This window comes from Nematolebias whitei, chromosome 16 (assembly GCF_014905685.2).
Source record: "Nematolebias whitei isolate Nwh7 chromosome 16, NemWhi1, whole genome shotgun sequence".
Taxonomy (NCBI): domain Eukaryota; kingdom Metazoa; phylum Chordata; class Actinopteri; order Cyprinodontiformes; family Rivulidae; genus Nematolebias; species Nematolebias whitei.
In genome coordinates, this window is record NC_056513.1 from 20117137 (window position 1) to 20135703 (window position 18567).

An 18567-nucleotide genomic window follows, 5' to 3' on the forward strand; every position below is an offset into this window, starting at 1 on the left:
AGTTTTTCTTACTAATTATATTTTATATTATGTTTCTATTTTTATTTGTGCAAGTAAAACCAACTTTTCAATGAACATTTAAATAAACAATGAAATTAGTGTTGAAATTTAATTTGTTTGCATATCATGAATCAACCCTAGTTTTTTTTTGTTGTTATTTTTTACAATAAAGTAAATTCCATTGTTTTTGTTTATTAGTGTCTCCTAGTTTCCCTTTTTTTCCTCCTCTCGTTTTTTCCAAAAGTGCTCAAGTAGGAAAAGGTGGTGTGTGATTTCATTCCACGCTCCAAAGGCCCGTGTTACTTTTGGAACAGAACACGTCTGAACAGAATGAACTGTTCCAGATGTGACGTATTTACGTGCATTTTTCATTTACGTGCAAAGAGAACGTCTCAAAACCTGCGCATGCGCATTTATTATTCAGGAAGGAAGCAATGTCGATAGAAGATCCATTTTTCGTTGTGAAGGGGTGAGAAATGAAGAAATTTGGACTAAACAACCGGCTCTATGTTCATTTTAACAACTAAAAAATGTTGCAATGTTTTTATTTATGTTTACTATAAATTGTTGTGTTCCTTAAAGTTATCTTGGGAAAGTTAGCTCAGCGGCTAACTGTAGCTAACTAGCATCACCACCGTGTGTTGACTTGTGCAGAGATTGTTAAAAGACGGCATACACAATCTCAGGTTCTGTTTGAGTTGTTCGTTTCACTTGGCTTTCACAGAAACTATCTTGGCTATGTTGAAAGTTTGTTGTTAAGAATAAAAATATATATTCATTCAACGACGTGGGGCGACGCTCAGCTCAGTAAAACGTGATCTAATGTAGTTGATGAACTGTTTATTGTGTGTGTTTGGTTTCCAGGGAGGTGCAGAAGGCCCTCTCTCGTGCTCGGACTCTGTTTGATAGATGGGAAGAACTGTTACAGGATGGGACACAGGTGAGAGGACAGTGATATGATTGCACAGTAATATTGGATTATTATTATTGGGTTTTTTTGTCCAACAGTTTTCTCTTAGATGCCTTATTTTCTTGCCATATGTGTCTGTGTGGATCTGTATCACATAATTTATGCATGCCAGGGATAAATCTGCTTCATTTACTAACAGCATACCAATCACCATTGAAATGTGTACAATAAAATAAAATCACAGAACACCAAAAATAAATTTTTTAACAAGTTATAAAGCAAGATGAAACTGCAGGCATCGTTTGTGAGCGTCTGGGTTTCTTTCTCAGGTGAGTCGAGATGAGCTGGACTGGAGCGCCAATGAGCTGAGGAACTGTCTGAGGGCCATAGACTGGGACCTGGAGGACCTCAGTGAAACTATCAGTATCTTTTCATTGCAAACAAATCTCAAACCTTTAATTCCCCTCAAGTCTATGTGTTCCATGACTGTCAGTGTTTTTTTTAAAACATACAAGTGCTTTGACACACTTATACAAAAATACATATAAATGTTAGTTAATATTCTTATGATAGAATGTCCAACCAGGAGAAGTAACAGAACCTTTATAATGCTAAACATCCTATTGTGTTATGAAACATACTGCATATTATGTAAACATGCAGTTTTATAATAATTTGCATGCACAGGAAAAACAAACACATTCTTTCTTTTTAAAATGTATTTTTTATTCAACCTTTATTTAGACAGGTTAATCCCATTAAGCCTCGAGGACTCATTTACAAGAGAGACCTGATTTCAACAGAGTGATGACAACAGTGGACAAATGTTTTATGTATGTTTGTTATTAATAATCATGACAGCTAGATTGTTCTCTGTAGTTTTGTTTTCTGGGCAGATGTTGACTTTTTCTGCAGCACATGATATTTTTAAAACAGTGCCGACATTTTTGTTGGAACCTTGACTGGTTCAGGTATTGTGGAGTCAAACCCAGGGAAGTTCAGACTGGGGGATAATGAACTTCAAGAGAGGAGAGCTTTTGTGGAGCGAACCAGGAAGTCTGTTCAGGTAACTCTATTGATACAGATTTTATTGGGTATTTCTGTAGTCCTCGAACAAGAAGGCAAAATCTTCTAATATAATAGTCAGCGGTACATGACGTTAGAACTCAACATTTCATCAGCACTTTGATAAAACAATGATGAAAAACATTACTATATGTAATTACAAAGAACTAGATGAGTTGCTTCACAATACTCCTCTTACAGCAGTTTATGTGTGCTTTTTAAAATGAAACAGTTTATTAATAAACTGGATTATGGCTATAGGTAGCCAAAATATTTATTTGACAGAGTAACATTTTGATTGATTACACTATTGCTGTACATGCAAATGTAGTCTGTTAATGATGCAAATAACTTTGATTTATTTATATTTATTTTTAAAGTTTTATCTTCACACCAAACACATGTAGGTTTCCAGTATCTATAGGCCACTGTATCAGTAAAGGAAGGCTTGTATTTTGGTAAATGGATTGTTACTGATAAACACACTTTTGTAAAGTGTCTGTGACATTTTATTTGTGATAAATGAGAACACATTTTTGGAAAGATCACATTAATAATATATTGTGAAAGACTTCTCTACAGCTGAGATGAACAACTGCTGAGATATTCTCATTCAAAGTAACAGGAAGTGATGAAACTGAGCGTTGGTACAATGGCTAACAACAGACAATAGCCAAGAATCTGATGCTGCTTCAGATTATTTAGATAATAATTATTTATTTATTTATTTGTAAATTGACCTGAAGTGTGGGTTCATATTTGTTTTCACCACAGATAAAAAAAAATAAACAAAATACTTTACTGTAATGAATTTTAAAAACATTCTAAACTGCAGCTACAATAGAAAATATGAGTCAGTTAATAACTCAAGCAAAGGCACCGTTCTTAAAATAAACCTGCGGAGAGGTGAGTCATTGAAACTGAACCAAAGCAATTTGCTGAAAGTGAACAAAACACTTGTTGACTGTTTGATTTGCTGACTGGTGATTTTGACAAAGCAATAAATAAATGAAGAGGTTGTCTAGAGTCAGCCAGGGTAAATAACTTCTCTGGTTATTGTGACACATTGTAAATAGTTTTTAATTTGTGTAGGAGATGAAAGATCAGTTATCCAGTCCTTCTGCTGTAGCTCAGACTGAGAAGAAGAACAAACAGGTCAGTAAACGTTTTAACACAAAATATACACTTCATGGTATCATAAATATACTTGTAATGTTACACAGAGAAAGAAACCCGTCTAACAATACTATCACAAAAGAACCAAAACTACCAATTGATCTGCTTTTTTTTTTTAATTTATCTTTATTATCAAAAGTGTCTTTATGTTCAAATGTGTCAACTATGTGTTTTGTGTGTCTGTGTGTTTTACCGGCGCTGCTGGATTTAAAGGGGCAGGACAGATCAACGGGACTGGAAGCTCATCTGGTGTCTGCAAACTCCAGATACATTCAGGAGCAACAGGAACAACAACAGGTAGAGAGAGAGAGATGAAGAGGTAGAGAGAGAGAGGGAGAGATGAAGAGGTAGAGAGAGGGAGAGATGAAGAGGTAGAGAGAGAGAGAGAGAGATGAAGAGGGAGAGAGAGAGAGAGAGAGAGAGAGAGAGAGAGAGAGATGAAGAGGTAGAGAGAGAGATGAAGAGGTAGAGAGAGAGAGAGAGAGAGATGAAGAGGTAGAGAGAGAGAGAGAGAGATGAAGAGTGGGTGCAGGAAGGAACGAGTGTGTTGAAGGAAAAGGAATGAATGGGGGTTGGGTTATTTAAAACAAAAACATGCAAGTCTTCTTTAAAATGTGTTCAAGCACCAAGGAGATTTCACAATTTAAATTATCTTATAAATATACATTAGCCAACTGAAGTGCATTGAATGGACCATAAGAGAATTGGACATGGTAATTTAGTTATGCACTGGTGTGGAAAAACATTTAAAACTAGAGAAATTGCATTTCCTGTGGAAAATAATGCAGTGTGAATACTTATTCCTGAAGAACTTGCAAAAAAAACAAAAAACAGCTGAAATTAGCTAAGAACGTGCTGAAATGTATCTGAAATGGAAGAACAATCCTAAATTGGCAGAAGAAAGCAGAAAGAACACATAATTGCTGAATTAGGTTTTAATAAGCCGAAATTAGCACCAAAAATTAGGAAATTAGCTAAAAAAGCTGAAATGCGAAAAAAAAAAAAAGAGTAGCTGAAAAGGCAGAAGCTTAAACTACTGGACGGAAGTGCAAGGAGCTGAAACAAAAAAGTGGAATTGGTTGAAAAAGCTAAATTTAGTACAAAAACGGCTAAATAGTAGCCGAAATAGCAGAAAAGGCTGAAACTAGCAGAAATAAACTGAAAGGAGCATAACACGATGAAATTAGCTGAAGGAAGTTACTTAGGCTGAAAGAAGCGGAAATTATCAAGAAAAACTTGAATTTATTAGAAAATGGCTGAAATTAGCTAAAAAGGTAGTTGAAAGAGTAGAACAAACAAATTAGTAGAAGTATAAAGAGCACAATTTTACCCAATTAGGCTGAAAGGATCAGAAATGAACCCAAAAAAGGTGGAAATTACCTGAGAAAAGCTGAAATTAGCCAAAAAAAACAAACCAAAACAAACAAAAAATAAAATGGCCGAAAAGTAGCTAAAAAAGCAGAAAGAAGCTTGAATTAGCAGAAAGAAGTGGAGAGAGCACAATGTTGCTGAGTTAAGCTGAAAAAAGTTGAAATTATGGCAAAAAACGTGGAATTTGCTGAAAAAGCTAAAGTTAGCATAAAACAGCTAAAAAGTAGCAGAAATAGCTGAAACTTGCATAAATAATCTGAAAGGGGCATAAAAAGCTGAAATGATTAGAAATAAGTTAAAGAACCACAAAAATATTTTAGTTAGCTGAAAGGATCGCAAAACAGCTGAAATTAGCTGCATTTGCACAAAGAAGCTGAAAGAAGCCGAACCAGAACAAAATGTGAAAGGAGCAGTAAAATGTTGTAAACAGATCTAAAGATCTGAAGGATGGAAAATGAGCTCAATTCATTTCCTTTGAGGGAAAAAAGTGTCAGAAAAGGCTAAATATTTCAAAAAGCTAAAGTCGCACCAATACCAAAAGTCATAGCAGGATTGTCCTGAAAAGAGCTGAATGTTTTGATTTATGATTTATTGAAATAGCACAAAAACTGTGGAATGAGAGCGATGCTGAAAACGTACCGAAGAAAAATGAACCACCGAAGTGTGAATGCTTCATAAACAGTCACACAGTTAAATTTCATTTTCATACAGAATTTCATGTAAAATGTGAAACTCCGTTTAAAGTAGACAAACGGCAACAACGTTTCAAAAATTATGTAATCCTGTTTAAATACTTTTGTTACAGTGGGGAAATGAAAAAGTTAATAAGCTCATTATAGAAAAAACAAATTGCACCAAATCATAAGCATGAAAAAAACTGGAGATAAAAATGTATAAATTCAGTCCACGCAGGTCGGGTTTAGTTTTAATGTTGGTTTTTCCAACTACTGTGAGGATTTACTGTACATATATACAGTGTTTTCACACTGAAGGAAGTGAGTGATTGTTTTCAGTGTCAGGGTGGATGAAGTGTTGGTTTTTACTTCCTGTGTTGGGTGTGTGTGTGTGTGTGTGTGTGTGGGGGGGGGGTGTTAACCATAGTGTTTATAATGCAAACCCATCATCACACATCCTGTCATGGTTGTGGTTTTAATACACACAGAAAAAAACTGATTCTCTCCTTGAAAGAAGTAGACCGGCTAAATCTCTTAAGTTAAAACATTACAGTGGGTCAGTAATGCAGGTTATACTAGAGGACGTGCCGTGAATCAAAACTTTATAATTAAAAAATATTTTTTGGGCAAGTAAATTCTTGATTTAAAGTTGAGTGTAGGTTTGGAATGAGCCTATGACAAAACATTCTTAAAATGCTTATTTAAATTGTTTTATTTGCTGCACGTGCAAAAAGTTATGTCCTCTGATGGAATGGAAACGTGTGTGTGTGTGTGTGTGTGTGTAGCTGATCATGCAGGAGCAGGACGAGCACCTGGAGCTGGTGACGGGCAGCATTAGAGTCCTCAAAGACATGTCTGGACGGATCGGGGACGAGCTCGACGAGCAAGCTGTGTGAGTGTTCATGCTTCTAGGATTCTTCACTTGTGTCTTGTTTTAAATCCTCTCTTTATTTTACGGAGGGAGAAATGTGCGTGTGGCAGAGAGGAGATCATGACAGGCTGCAGAGGGAGCTTCTCCCTGCACCTGTGGGCTGCACACAGGTGCTAAATCGTTTAAAACGATTGATTTAAAATAATCCGTGCCGCTCATGTGGCTCATCCATCAACCAGCCAGTTGTGCGTCATGTCCACTCTTACTTTGAAAAACCACGAAAGTCGAACCGTGAAGTAGCGAGGGACTACTGCACTTGTGAAAAGTAAAGCTTCTGTTAACATTTAGTATTTGACCATGTGACTCTCTGAATGTCAGAAGTGCTGTTTTTGAGTGTCACCGTTTGTTCAGCATGCTGCAGGACTTTGGAGACGAGATGGATCAGACGTCGTCCCGCATGGACTCGGTCCTAAAGAAGCTGGAGAAAGTGTCTCACATGACGAGCAGTAAGTGAGCGCACACGCAGCCTGGCTCCTTCTTTTAAAATTGTTTCAAATTGTTATGAGCTACACAAAAGTCACGGTCACATCTGTTGCGCCACAGTTCAACAGAACTAAAACATAAAAGCACTTTAATAAATTGCATGTCAGAAATTTAATTCACTTCTGGTCGTTAGCTTTTGTTTTTTCTTTAATTGGAGGTCGATCCTCCTGAACTGATTTTATTTTTTGTTGTAACTTTCTGAATAACCGCTTTTGTTTGTTGTTTATATTGTTTTTGAACAATTAGTAAATCAAAAAAAAAATTGAGTTGAAAAGTAAAAAAAAAAAAAGAAAAAAGTCCTGAATGAAGACTCAAGGGCTAAGTTGAATCTAATAAAATAATTTGATGCAGAGTGTCTCCATGTGAGGACTTGAGTCTCTGAAGTTTAAAAAATATGTTAATGTGGCGTAAAAAATATAAAATTATAATCTGCGCAACTGTTTTTTTTTTTTTTTTTTAATGTCCTGTTTCCCCCTTCAGGTCGGAGACAGTGGTGTGCCATCGGTGTGCTCGTTGCCGTCATGATTGTGGTCCTCATCCTGTTCTGTGTTCTCTGATGTTGTTGACCTCTGACCTCCAGCGATGTTCACCCTGAACGGACAGATAAAGATGGAAGACGTACGTCCTGTTCCCCTTCAGTAACTCCATTTACACACTCCAAGGAGGAGCCTGCAGAGAAAAGGCTGCGATGTTCTCTGCCTTTGAATGAATCCATTTGGGGTGGGGGGGGAACACGACAAAAACCCAGGTTCCTCTCAGCAGCAGAGCTTAACGTGAGGGAACTCATACTGGTGTGCTGCAGTGACTGTTGGAAACTGGTATGTGATGAGAGGGCAGGCAAGGGTTAAACAAGTTTAGTAAATGGAGCCATTTTTGAGTTTAATTCTAATCAATTGAAAAGTTTAGGATTTGAATTCACGCCCACCGAGTACTCGATATAAAATATATTAGATTAGAAGGAGTAAGTTTTCACAGCCCATGTTTATATCAACCAGTTTATGAAACTTGATTCTTGGGTGAGAAATGGTTTTTCCAACAGAACATTTTAAGTGCCCAGTCTAAAGAACGTTTCTGCTCGTGTTTTAATTCAGGATTTGCACGGTAGGACCGGGGGTGAAGCCTTAAATATATTTTTATACTGTTTTTTTGAGATGTGCAGTATGTTCACGTGCCTGCGTTTGACTTGGGCTGTAAGTTGTTCTTTAAATGATCAGTGGACCCAGACGTCGGGCTGCGTCAGAGTTTTCTTTGTAGTCCGACGCAGCAGATTTCACTGATCAACAGCTCAGAGCTGAGGAGGAAGTGCTGCTGGAAACTGTCGCTGTAACGTGCGCGTGGTGAAAACATGAAACGTGCGGGCTCAGAGATGAAGTCACCCATCACACATGTCGTTTTTGTTCATCAGCTGATGTTTTTCGAAGTGCAGATTCTTGCAGCAGAGATTTATTTTTAAATCATTTAATTTCTTTGCCCTAATTGAGACGAGTCTGTAAGTCTGATGCCTTCGCGTGCCTTCACACGATTGGCTGGGGCTTTGTTCCTTGGCTCGGAGCGAATGGCTTTGCCTCTTTTGTTAAAAAGCTGCAGCTAATGAGGAGGAATAGTTGCTGGGCAAGATGTCTCCCCGCGCTGCTCAGATTGAGGCTCGCAGCGCCATCTGCTGGCCATCCTGAGCCATGCGACACTGAGGCGCGTTTAAGTGCTGTTGAAGAACAAATTTGCTTTACTGAGATTTTCTTTAAATACTTTCATACTGTTAATTTGGTGTAATGCTTCTTTAAACGATTTATTGAGATAAAAAACATTAATATGGTGCAATCGCCTGCCAAAGTAGTTAACGGCAGAATATGTTTGGTTTGTACAGAGTCCTCACTGCCTGAGCTCATTTGTGTTTTATTTCTTCTAGTTTGTGCGCTTTAAAGTGCTTTTACATATTTAAGCCTGCACTTTTTGGTGGAGAAAATTGACTTAAAATTAAAATAAATATATATATATATATCCAGAGTGTAGTTGCCACTTTGCAAGTGGCTGAAAGTATGAGTAAATTTTTCAACAGCAGTGTTTTATGCTTGCTGCTGAACATTTCTACGTGTACCACTACATCTGTTCTACTGTTATACCATGACATCTGGATTAGGAAGACGCCATTATTTAATGTATAAAACCAGCCTTTTTGTATTTTATTTTCATTAATGGTACCTAAATAAGTAAAATTGTGAATAAAATGGACTTTGCTTTTTTTAGTATTACAAGCAGTAAACTCTTTGTCTTGTTTATTAGCAGCATTAGGTCGTGTTGTGAAACACCTGTATGTTGTGTCTATAATGAAATCCTAGATACACAAACTGTTGTAAGTTTATAACATGAAAATGCTTTTTACAGGTTTTATGCTAAAACAGTGGGTTTGAAGAACTAATATTGTCATTAGTTCAAAACCACTGATGAAAGTGAACATCTTCACTGAACGTGCCAAAAGTCAGGTTTATTACACATTACCATCAATTCACCACATCTAGTAACTCTTGAAGTTTACAGGTTTTATCTTGTGACACATTTCAGACAGAGCTGATTATCACTGATGTTTTGAAAACAGCAGTCAGAAATTATGTAAGGTTTCCTTTAATATGCTGCGTGAAGTGATGACCGTGGAAGCAACTTGTAAAAATGGCTGACCTGTATGTTTGAATGAATACAGTATTCTGGCTTTATTCCTTCCGTCTGTGATTTTTTTTTCTTGTATTTATTTGATGAGCTTTCACCAAACTGAAGTGAATTTTAATTGAGAGGCACTTTTCTTGCTGCTCTGAGAGGGGAACCATCAGGTGAAATTGCATTTAGTTTAGCTGGAATGAGCAGAGTGAGGGTCCCCGGTGCCTCGATGAACTGAAAGCAGTTCTGAAAATAACTTGACAATCATCAGGAGATCTGTGTATTTATAGTTTTATGGAACTGCAGAAACAAAATAACACTCATAGGACGACTGGTAAATAATGGAAAAATTAAAAAGCTGTACGACATTTTACAGCAACATAAAGCGCTTAGGATGGGAGTCATGTGATCCTAACTAGCTTGCGAAAATGCAGTTGAAATGCTTATTGTTGAAGAACTTGCTGAAAAACGGCTGGAATTAGCTAAAAGCATGCTAAAATGTAGCAGAAACGAAAGAAGCCTAAGTTAGCAGTAGAACATAGAAAAAACACATTTGCTGAATTAGTTTTAAATAAGTAGAAATATGACCCAAAATTAGGAAAAGAGCTATAAAAAAAGGCTGAAAAGTAGTTGAAAATGCAGAAAGAAGCTTAAACTAACAGTAGGAAGTGGAAAGAGCTGAAATTAGCTAAAAAAATATGGAATTAGCTGAAAAAGCTAAAAACAGCTAGTAGTAGTGAAATGGCAGAAAAAGCCTAAGCTAGCAGAACAAAGCTGAAATTGGCATAAATAAGTTAATTAGGCTAAAAGTAGCAGAAATTAGCACAAAAAACCTTGAATTGATCTGAAAACGGCTTAAATTAGCTAAAAATGCTAAAAAAAATAAATAAAAAAAAACGAGAAGTTAGAAGAAGCGTAAATTAGCAGAAGCAGAAGGAAGACGATTTCCCAATTAGGCTGAAAGAAGCAGAAATGAGCACAAAAGTGGAAATTATATGAATAAAGCTGAAATTAGCTGAAAAGTAGCTAAAATAGCAGAAAGATGCTTGAATCAACAGAAGTGGAAGAAGAGAGCACATTTTTGCTGAAATAGGTTGAATATTTTTTTAATGAGTGCAACAAATGTGGAATTAGCTGAAAAAAAAAACTAAAATTAGCATAAAACAGCTAAATAGTAGCTGAAATAGCAGAAAAAGCTGAAACAGAAATCAGCTGAAAGAAGCATACGCTGAAATTAGCAGGAATAAGTTGGAATAAACAAAAATGTTTTAGTTGGCTGAAAAAATCTGAAACGAGCACAAAACAGCTGAAAGGAGCTGAAAATGAGTTTAATTTGCACAAGGAAGCTGAAGCAGAGCAAAATGTTGAAGGAGCAGTAAAAGGTTGTAAACAGGTCTGAAGATGTAAAATGAGCTCAGTTAATTTTCTATGAGAAAAAAAGACAGAAAAGTCTAAATATTTCAAAAAGCTAAAGTTGCACCAACACCAAAAGTCATAATAGCACCCGTCTGAATGAGCTGAACTTTTTGATAAACGATTTGATGAAATAGCACAAAAAATGTGGAACGAGAAAGACGCCGTAAAACGTACGGAAGAATTTAGAAGTGGAAACAGGATCTCAGTGTGAATGCTGACTAAGCTGCTTTTAGGGGTAAATAACCAAAGACCTTGTAACCGTTTGAAAAGCCTAAAAGCAAAAACAGACTAATCACTCTTAAGGAACGGACATTGTTGACCTACCATGTTTTTTTTCCAGACTTCAGCTTTGTTTCACTCCAGTTTCACCGGGCTGTGATTTTACATTTTCCAGCTTCAATGTTTGAAACGTCTTCAAAGTCAAATTGATTATTTCATCTGCGTCTCTCTTTGTGTTTCTGTTTATAAACTCAGTTCAGGGCAAAACATTGATCCAAACGAAGATCCTTCTGTTACACACGTCCGTTTGTAAAGCTTTTTTTTTTTGGGTAGTGTTTCCCATTAAAAATACTTAGAATATGGCTGTAGGTCTCGTGTGCACACTTGTCCAACCGTTATTGTTTTGATCACGTTCCCATCCAGTCCCAGTTAAAAACCTACTCAGCCGGTTCCAATTAGTCACTCCATTTGCTTTACCTCTTTGTTCCCTTTTTAGAGTCATGGTAAACTTGTGCTCATCCCCAGTCCTGTGGCCAACGGGTGATGGGCGGGTGATTATCTGAAAAGTGCTGAAATGAGCAGAAACAGTCAAAAAGTAGCTAAAAAAAGCAACGAGCTTAAATTCCCAGCAGGAAGTGCAGAGAGCACATATTTGCTGAATTAGGTTGAAAAAAGTATAAATGAGTGCACAAAATGTGGAATTAGCTGAAAAATGTTAAATTGCATAAAAACGGCTATAGTAGCTGAAATAGCAGAAAAAGCTGAAAACTTGCAGAAATAAGCTGAAAGGAGCAAAACAAGCTGAAATTGTCAGAACCAAGTTAGAAGGAGCACAGAAATGTTTTAGTTAGTAGAAAGAATCTGAAAGGAGCACAAAACAGCTGAAGGTAGCTGAAAAATATTTAAATATGCACAAAGAAGCTGAACCAGAACAAAATGTGAAAGCAGCAGTAAAAGATTGTAAACAGAGCTAAACATTTGAAGGATGTAAAATGAGCTCAATTCATTTTCTATAAGAAAATAAATGGCAGAAAAAGCTAAATATTTCAAAAAGCTAAAGTTGCACCAATACCAAAAGTCATAGCACTCTTCTCCTGGACGTTTTGATTTATGATTCGTTGAAAACTGCCGGACGAGAATTGCGCAGGAAAACATACAGAAGAAAAATGGATCACAATAGAGTGACTGCTTCATAAACGTTCACACAATAAAGTCAAAACAGAGCAGTAAGGTCAGACATTTTTTTGTTACAAACCTTTATTAAGATATTCAGATTTTTTTCCCTCAGTCTTTTATTTATTTTTTGCTCTTTACAGTAGTTAATGTGCAATTATTATTTTTTTTTTATCTCTGGGTCACAGTTAGGAATTCACAAAGTTATTGGCACTTGAAACACATGAAGGGGAAACACTGGCATGAACACGGGGGAGCAAATATTTGGATAGGAGCTGGGTATTGGGGTAGGGATGCACGATATTGGATTTTTGGCCGATATCCGATACAATAGTGATATTATTTTCCCTAGACCTACTTACAGAGACTACACAGCTTTTTCTGCTGTGGAATTAAAATACATTATTCTGCATGGTCTTTGTCAATTTGACCTGCTACCAAATGCAGATGCCAAAAAGGGGGCTGAAAATAATACTATATAAACGCCTTTTATATCTGTGAGTTATTTTGATAGAATGGCCGATGTCCGATATTTAACTTTATCGCTAATATCGGCCGATACCGTGCCGATAATATCGTGCATCTCTAGTCTGGAGTGGGGTGAGGCTGGGGAATATTCTTTGACATCAGTGGATGCTTCTGCATTATTTTATCACACATCTTTTAAATCCTTTTTTTAAATAAATGTTCGAAAGCCGTTAGCCTCTTTCATGTCTCCGGGTTATGAAGAATAATAAAGAATAGCTCATGCTGCGAGTGCACATCTAACAAACTCTCATAGTGCTTCTATTTCGTAATGTACAGTTTATATACGTATATAGTTAATAGTGGAAACAAAAGTTCTGCAGGATATTTTCACCCAACAACACCAGAGACAAGAAAAATAATTAGGGAACGTAATTGTTGATGGTTGCTATGGTGATGTGCAAGCCACGCCCCTCCCACTGCTCTGTAGAATATGATTCTGAGGTAAAACTGTTGAACTCTCGGCTTGTGTCCCGTTTGTGTAAAAACCCTGCGGCGTGTGTATTCAGACGGCTTTGTTTGTTCCTGAAAAACAACAAAAACACGCGAACCTGCTTTGTGTCGGCAGCCGCAGCCGTTCAGAAGCTGCTCGCAGAGCTGAGATTAAAGTCTGCTATGGCTGAGAGCTCCAGAGGTAAACTGGTATATATTTTTATTTTAAACTGCATCAGTGACACAAAGACACACACACTTCCTGCTACGTGTCCTGAGAGTCCGCAGGTGTGTGCGCAAGCTTCTGCGCCTCAGAGGTTTGCCCGTTTTGATTCTATTTATACATATACAGCGTATATAGATTATAAATATGTGTGTGTTGTCTCTGGTGTGTGTGGGGATGTCAGAAAGAGCAAACATGGATAGAAGAGTACAGATCAGGAAATAGTAAAAAAAATAAAAGATTGTGAAGTATAAAATTTGAGGATCGCGAGGGAAACTGGGAGCTGTGTGAAGGAGGTCAGGTTAAAAAGATTCATCTTCATCCAGCTGCCTTCCTCCTCCTCATCTTCTTAGTATTATGATCTTAATCCAAGGTTTTGTTTATGTTATTCCCTTCGCGCTCCCCTTCACTTTTAGGTTACCCGGTTTTTATGCGTAATGACACGTTTTACTCCTGGTTTTCAGCAGAGTCCCTACACAGGAAGAAAACACTCTTTGTTCCTTAAAGTTGAACTGGGAACAAGTGTTGGGAAAACTCCACATATAGTTGATTTAATTCACATTTTAGCCACTTCCCATCCTCCCATTTCAGACAGTACAGTAGTCCCTCGTTACTTCGCGGTTCGACTTACGCGGGTTTTCAACGATTGTCATCTTTAATATTACTCACGTGATTGGGACTGTACAGATAAAAAGTTAACGAAAAAAACTTTGGACAGGTGCCGTGCCACCGTTTTGTAGTTTTCTTTCAATAAGCCTACACTGTATTGCCAGTTAAAAAGAAATACACTACCCAGAATTCAACAGTGCTTCCAGCCACTGCTGTCTGCCAAAATGGAGGGAGTTTTGATCTGATCTGAACCCGACTAAAAAGTTTGGTCTTTATTCATAGTACACAGTGGATGGAGAGAGCCGATCAAAACCCGACCAGAACTACTTCCAGCCTCATCGGTCAATCTGAGCGCTGCTGGCCGGCCCAGGGTGCCTCTCGAGCGGGGAGGCGTTGCTTGGAGGTCCGGTGTCTTCTCCGGAGCTCACCCGAACTTTTTCATACTGATCCCTCTGGATTATTTGGACTCTATCAGGACCATTGTGTGGTTTTGTGCTGGTTCTCTGAAGGTCCAGCTTTTCCCAAAAGCATCTAGTACTCAACGGCCACAGAGCCGATCAGAACCGGACCAAGGCTGGTGAGTTCCTCATATAAATATTTGCAGTAGCTAGTGTGCAGTACATATAGGTATGTTGTTAAAATGACATAGGTTTAAGAGTTTAGAACATTGCAAGAGTGTAGGAAGGGTTTATAAAACCTTAAAATATACTGGTTGGTCCACTAAAGGAGTGTACTGCTTAGTGGGAAAAATAGTTTATTTGGGACTCCTCAGACTGATGAAGCCCTCCGGATAGAGGGCAAAACATCTTTCCACAAAAAAGAAACTGTCCATATGACCTGACTGACTATTATTGGATTTTGTACCTGGACTGAGCATGAACTTTGATGCCTTAAAATATAAATAAATACTAAAATAAATATGGCGTATCTACTTTGTGGTTTTTCACTTATCACGGGGGTGTCCACAACGTAAACCTCACGATAATCAAGGGACTACTGCACTGATTGTCATTGTAACCTGGGTAAACTTGTACTTTTCGACACCAAGCCTGTTCCGAACCTCCGATTTCTAATTCGTAAACATGATGAATACAGTCAGCGAAGAACCTACAGTTTTATCACCAGACCAAGTTCCCTCCAGTTAGATCTGTTTTTAATGAAAACTTAGGAGTAGGCCTGTCACGATAACAAATTTTGCTGGGTGATTGTCTCAGAAATTATTGCGATAAACGATAATGTTTGAAATTTGACAATAATTAGTAATTATTGTCAAATTTAAGAAGAAATGTTTGTTAATTTGTTTTGATTGTAGTACCTTTTTTTGACCACTTGATGGCAGTATAAGACTGTTTGAACCAAAGGATAGATAGTGGCGGAGCGAGCAGCGTGTCTCTCAGTAAATGGGAGGGAGGCCCCTTGACGTGACATGGGCTGTCTCTCGTTCCTTTTTTCAGTTCTAAAAATGGCGGTCGCTCAGTGTGGTTTGAGCTCTTTAGCATACCATTTTTCACACAAAGCTTTTAATAAAAAAAAAAAAAAAAAATCAGTAAACAAGTTCTCAGCTTCTTTTTCCAGAGAAAAACAACTTTTTACACAAAGGCACAGGTTTCAACCGTGAATTTTGGGAGCTTCGACAAGATGGAGGTTTTTTCCCCCCCGAGGTCGGCCTGTTAGCTTAGCTGCTTTTAATGATCCAAAAACACAAGTTTGGATGGTTAAAATGGATTTTAAAGAGAAAAGGAGGGGTCAGTGAAGAGCACCAGAGTTGAGCCTTTGTGTCATCCAGTGTCTTCAGTAGAAAGTGAGAGACATGAAGAAACGATAAAGCCGATAAATAAAAATGAGGTCGATAAGATTCATTTATCATGCGATTAATTGATTTATTGTTTATCGTGACAGGCCTACTTCTGAGTTAATCAAGTCAGAGCAAATGAAGTTAGCAGAAATGGAATTCAAATGGGATGGCAATGTTTGTGTTCCCTGAATTTATGTTTAGAGGTTATGTCAGCTTCACATATTAAAAAAAAAAAAGTTCCTTTACACTTCAAATTGGCCACAAAATGGTGTGATTTCAACACTTGTTTTGTTTTGTTCAACCATTTAGGGAGGATTTTACTTTTTTGACTGAATAAGAAAAAAATAAACCAATATAAACAGCAAAGCAACATATTTAGGTCAAAATTTGAAAAATTTAGGAACAAATTGGGCTTACTGTCCAAAAACAATATAATGTTTAATGGGATCAACCCAAAGTAAATGATCAAAAATTTTGGTTTTCTCCACTTTTTTTTGGACTCTCAAATCTATTTTTTCTGTCATGTGTAGGAACCCTGTTGGAATGAACCCTCCCACCCCTCACCCCGTAAGGGTGAAGGAGGCAGCTTCATCCGTACAACTTCATCAATCTTACAGTAAACAACAAACATGGTCTAGAGAAAAGAACATGAAATACAAAAAAAGGCAATAATAGTACAAAAGGTAAAAACATTAACAATAAAAAAGAAACTTACATTAAAAAAAACTCCCTCACATTTACAGTTCCAACCCCACCCCCATTAAAAAAAAAAATTAAAAAAAAATCAACCAAAGTTCAAATTCTGTAGTCGTCACCCAAAACACAGACAGGAAGTGATGCAGTGAGCATGCTCAGAAAGGTGCAGGGGGGGCTTTGGCTCTACAGGACAGTCAGGCGCTCCCCAAAAGGTGCTTTTTTTTAAACGTAAAAAAAACAAAAAGACTATTCCACACGATACAAATCACTTCAGTTCCTTTCTGTGGTTGGGCAGCCGGGACAGAATCAGGAATAAAACACAGGCCGACTGACTCGCAGAAGGAAGCTCCAAGCGTTTTTATTTATTCGGAAGTCCTCGAAATCTTTCAATCTTCTCACAGTTTTATTTGGCATCAGGGCTCACGAGCTGTGGATGCTTGGACAGGTTTGCAGTGCCAGATTTGAACGAATAGCAGAAACGCTGTCTCCCCCAACCTCCCCCGGCAGCCTTCTGCTGTTAAGGTGCTCTGATCAATACAGTGATCGACTCTTGATTACAATCATAGCTTCTGTTGGGATCCCACCACCTGGTGGTACTAGCAGTTACTGCAGTAATCCAGTCACCATTTAACCTTTTTGAGCTGCAGTAGCTGCTTTAGCCACTAGGTGGCGTCTAAAGAAGGAATTCAAACATTCAAGCAGCAGTAGCTTATTCCTCAACAGGAAATGCTGGTCCAAAAAACCAGGTCAAGTAAACTTACTTTTGGTCAATTTTATTTGATTCTAAACACGCCGAGATCAATTTGATCCACAACGAAATTTGGTTTAAACAGAAAACAAAGTGACGCTCACGTCGTTCCGTTCGCCTGAACCGTCCGTTCATCAGTCGACCCCTGATCCCGTCTCGACAGCAGCTGCAGTACAGTAACAATTAAACATCTGGTCCAGCAGTTGATCGTCCCCCCCCCACCCCCTCCCCGCCCACAGCACCTCAGTCATACAGCAATTTTGATGCAAAAATATGTGGTTCTCTTTCTCTATAAAGTATAACACAGTTAACCGTTGATCATCTTTACACAACTTGGCAACTCTACGTAGAGGCGTTAATGATGAAACATTAGTAGCAAATCTTTTAAAATAACTTCTTTTTTTTTTAACTACAGTACACTATAAAGCAGACATAAAAACAAAAGGCATAAAAAAATGAAAACCGTCAAATGAAATGTATCAGAAACAATAGATCTGCTCAAAGTTTAGACAGAAACTTGCCTGGATAAAATGGACACAATGCGATCAACAGACTAACACTGGGGGGGCGAGGTTTACTCCTCAGCTTCATTCACTCTTTAGCATTTGTGGGTCCGAAAAGAGTTTAAACTTTGTTTGGTGACAATTACTCCTCTCTTTGCAGCGCTCGGTTATTGGCTCGTAACTTTATCTCCAGCTTCAAAATGAAGAGAAAAACAAAAACTAAAAGGTTTATATAAAGAAAATATAAGCAGTTATTCTTGGAAGTAAGACAAATGCGTTTTAGAGGTTCTGTCCATTATCAGAGCCTGCAGGGAACTAGGCTGAGCACCAACACATGACTAAATCTTTAGCTTTCTTTGGATTTAAAAAACATTCCTGGAGACAATATTTATTTTACACACCCCAAAGTCTTTAATTCTTCTGCCTGTGTTTAGTAGTTACTAATATAAAAAAAACTATGCCACAGCAGCTCTCATGTGCCATAAATCCAAGAAATCTCTGATCTGCAACTGAATTTACACATATTGCTTTTAACAACACAGTAGTTTGTTTTTACTGGGGTTGATTTAAAGGCCCTTTTCTTTACTGGTCACCTTTCACAGTTTTCTGAGTCCTTCAAATTTGGTCTTGTTCAGCTAATAGTCCCAACATGCAACGATTTTTAATATAGAAGACCAAACAAAAAACAGGGCAGAAATTTGGAACCACAGAACAAGCAGAAACCAGTGACTCAAACTATAAATCTCCAGCAATTATCCACCTCATATCCATCTTGTAAGCACCTAGATAAATGAGCTTAAACCTAAAAGGTCACATTAAAGCATCGGAGAGGAGCACCGTGTTGAACTTCTGCTCTGGAAAGCCGTTTTATACACGAATGATGCGCCTCTTTGTAGGGATGCACGATATTGGATTTTTGGCTGATATCCGATATGTTAAAACTTATATGGTCGATATCCGATATGTTGA

The 18567-nt window shown here is 37.7% G+C and overlaps 1 protein-coding gene across 1 annotated transcript; it reads left to right on the plus strand.

Moving 5' to 3' along the window:
• The first annotated feature begins 409 nt into the window (after positions 1–409).
• LOC119422927 (syntaxin-10) lies at positions 410–7623 on the plus strand. Its single transcript, XM_037690340.1, has 9 exons — positions 410–469; positions 865–940; positions 1240–1333; positions 1882–1976; positions 3068–3130; positions 3365–3448; positions 5982–6088; positions 6479–6573; positions 7091–7623. The coding sequence occupies exons 1-9, from the start codon at positions 435–437 to the stop codon at positions 7165–7167; spliced, it is 726 nt and encodes a 241-aa protein (XP_037546268.1). The 5' UTR covers positions 410–434; the 3' UTR covers positions 7168–7623.
• The last annotated feature ends 10944 nt before the right edge of the window (positions 7624–18567 follow it).

What these genes read in the sequence shown, in the direction of transcription:
- LOC119422927 (XM_037690340.1), top strand. Translation starts at nt 435, where the DNA reads ATGTCGATAGAAGATCCATTTTTCGTTGTGAAGGG. An exon ending in CTGAGAAGAAGAACAAACAG is followed by an intron (nt 3,131 to 3,364) that starts GTCAGTAAACGT and finishes CTGGATTTAAAG; the next exon opens with GGGCAGGACAGATCAACGGG. An exon ending in AGCAACAGGAACAACAACAG is followed by an intron (nt 3,449 to 5,981) that starts GTAGAGAGAGAG and finishes GTGTGTGTGTAG; the next exon opens with CTGATCATGCAGGAGCAGGA.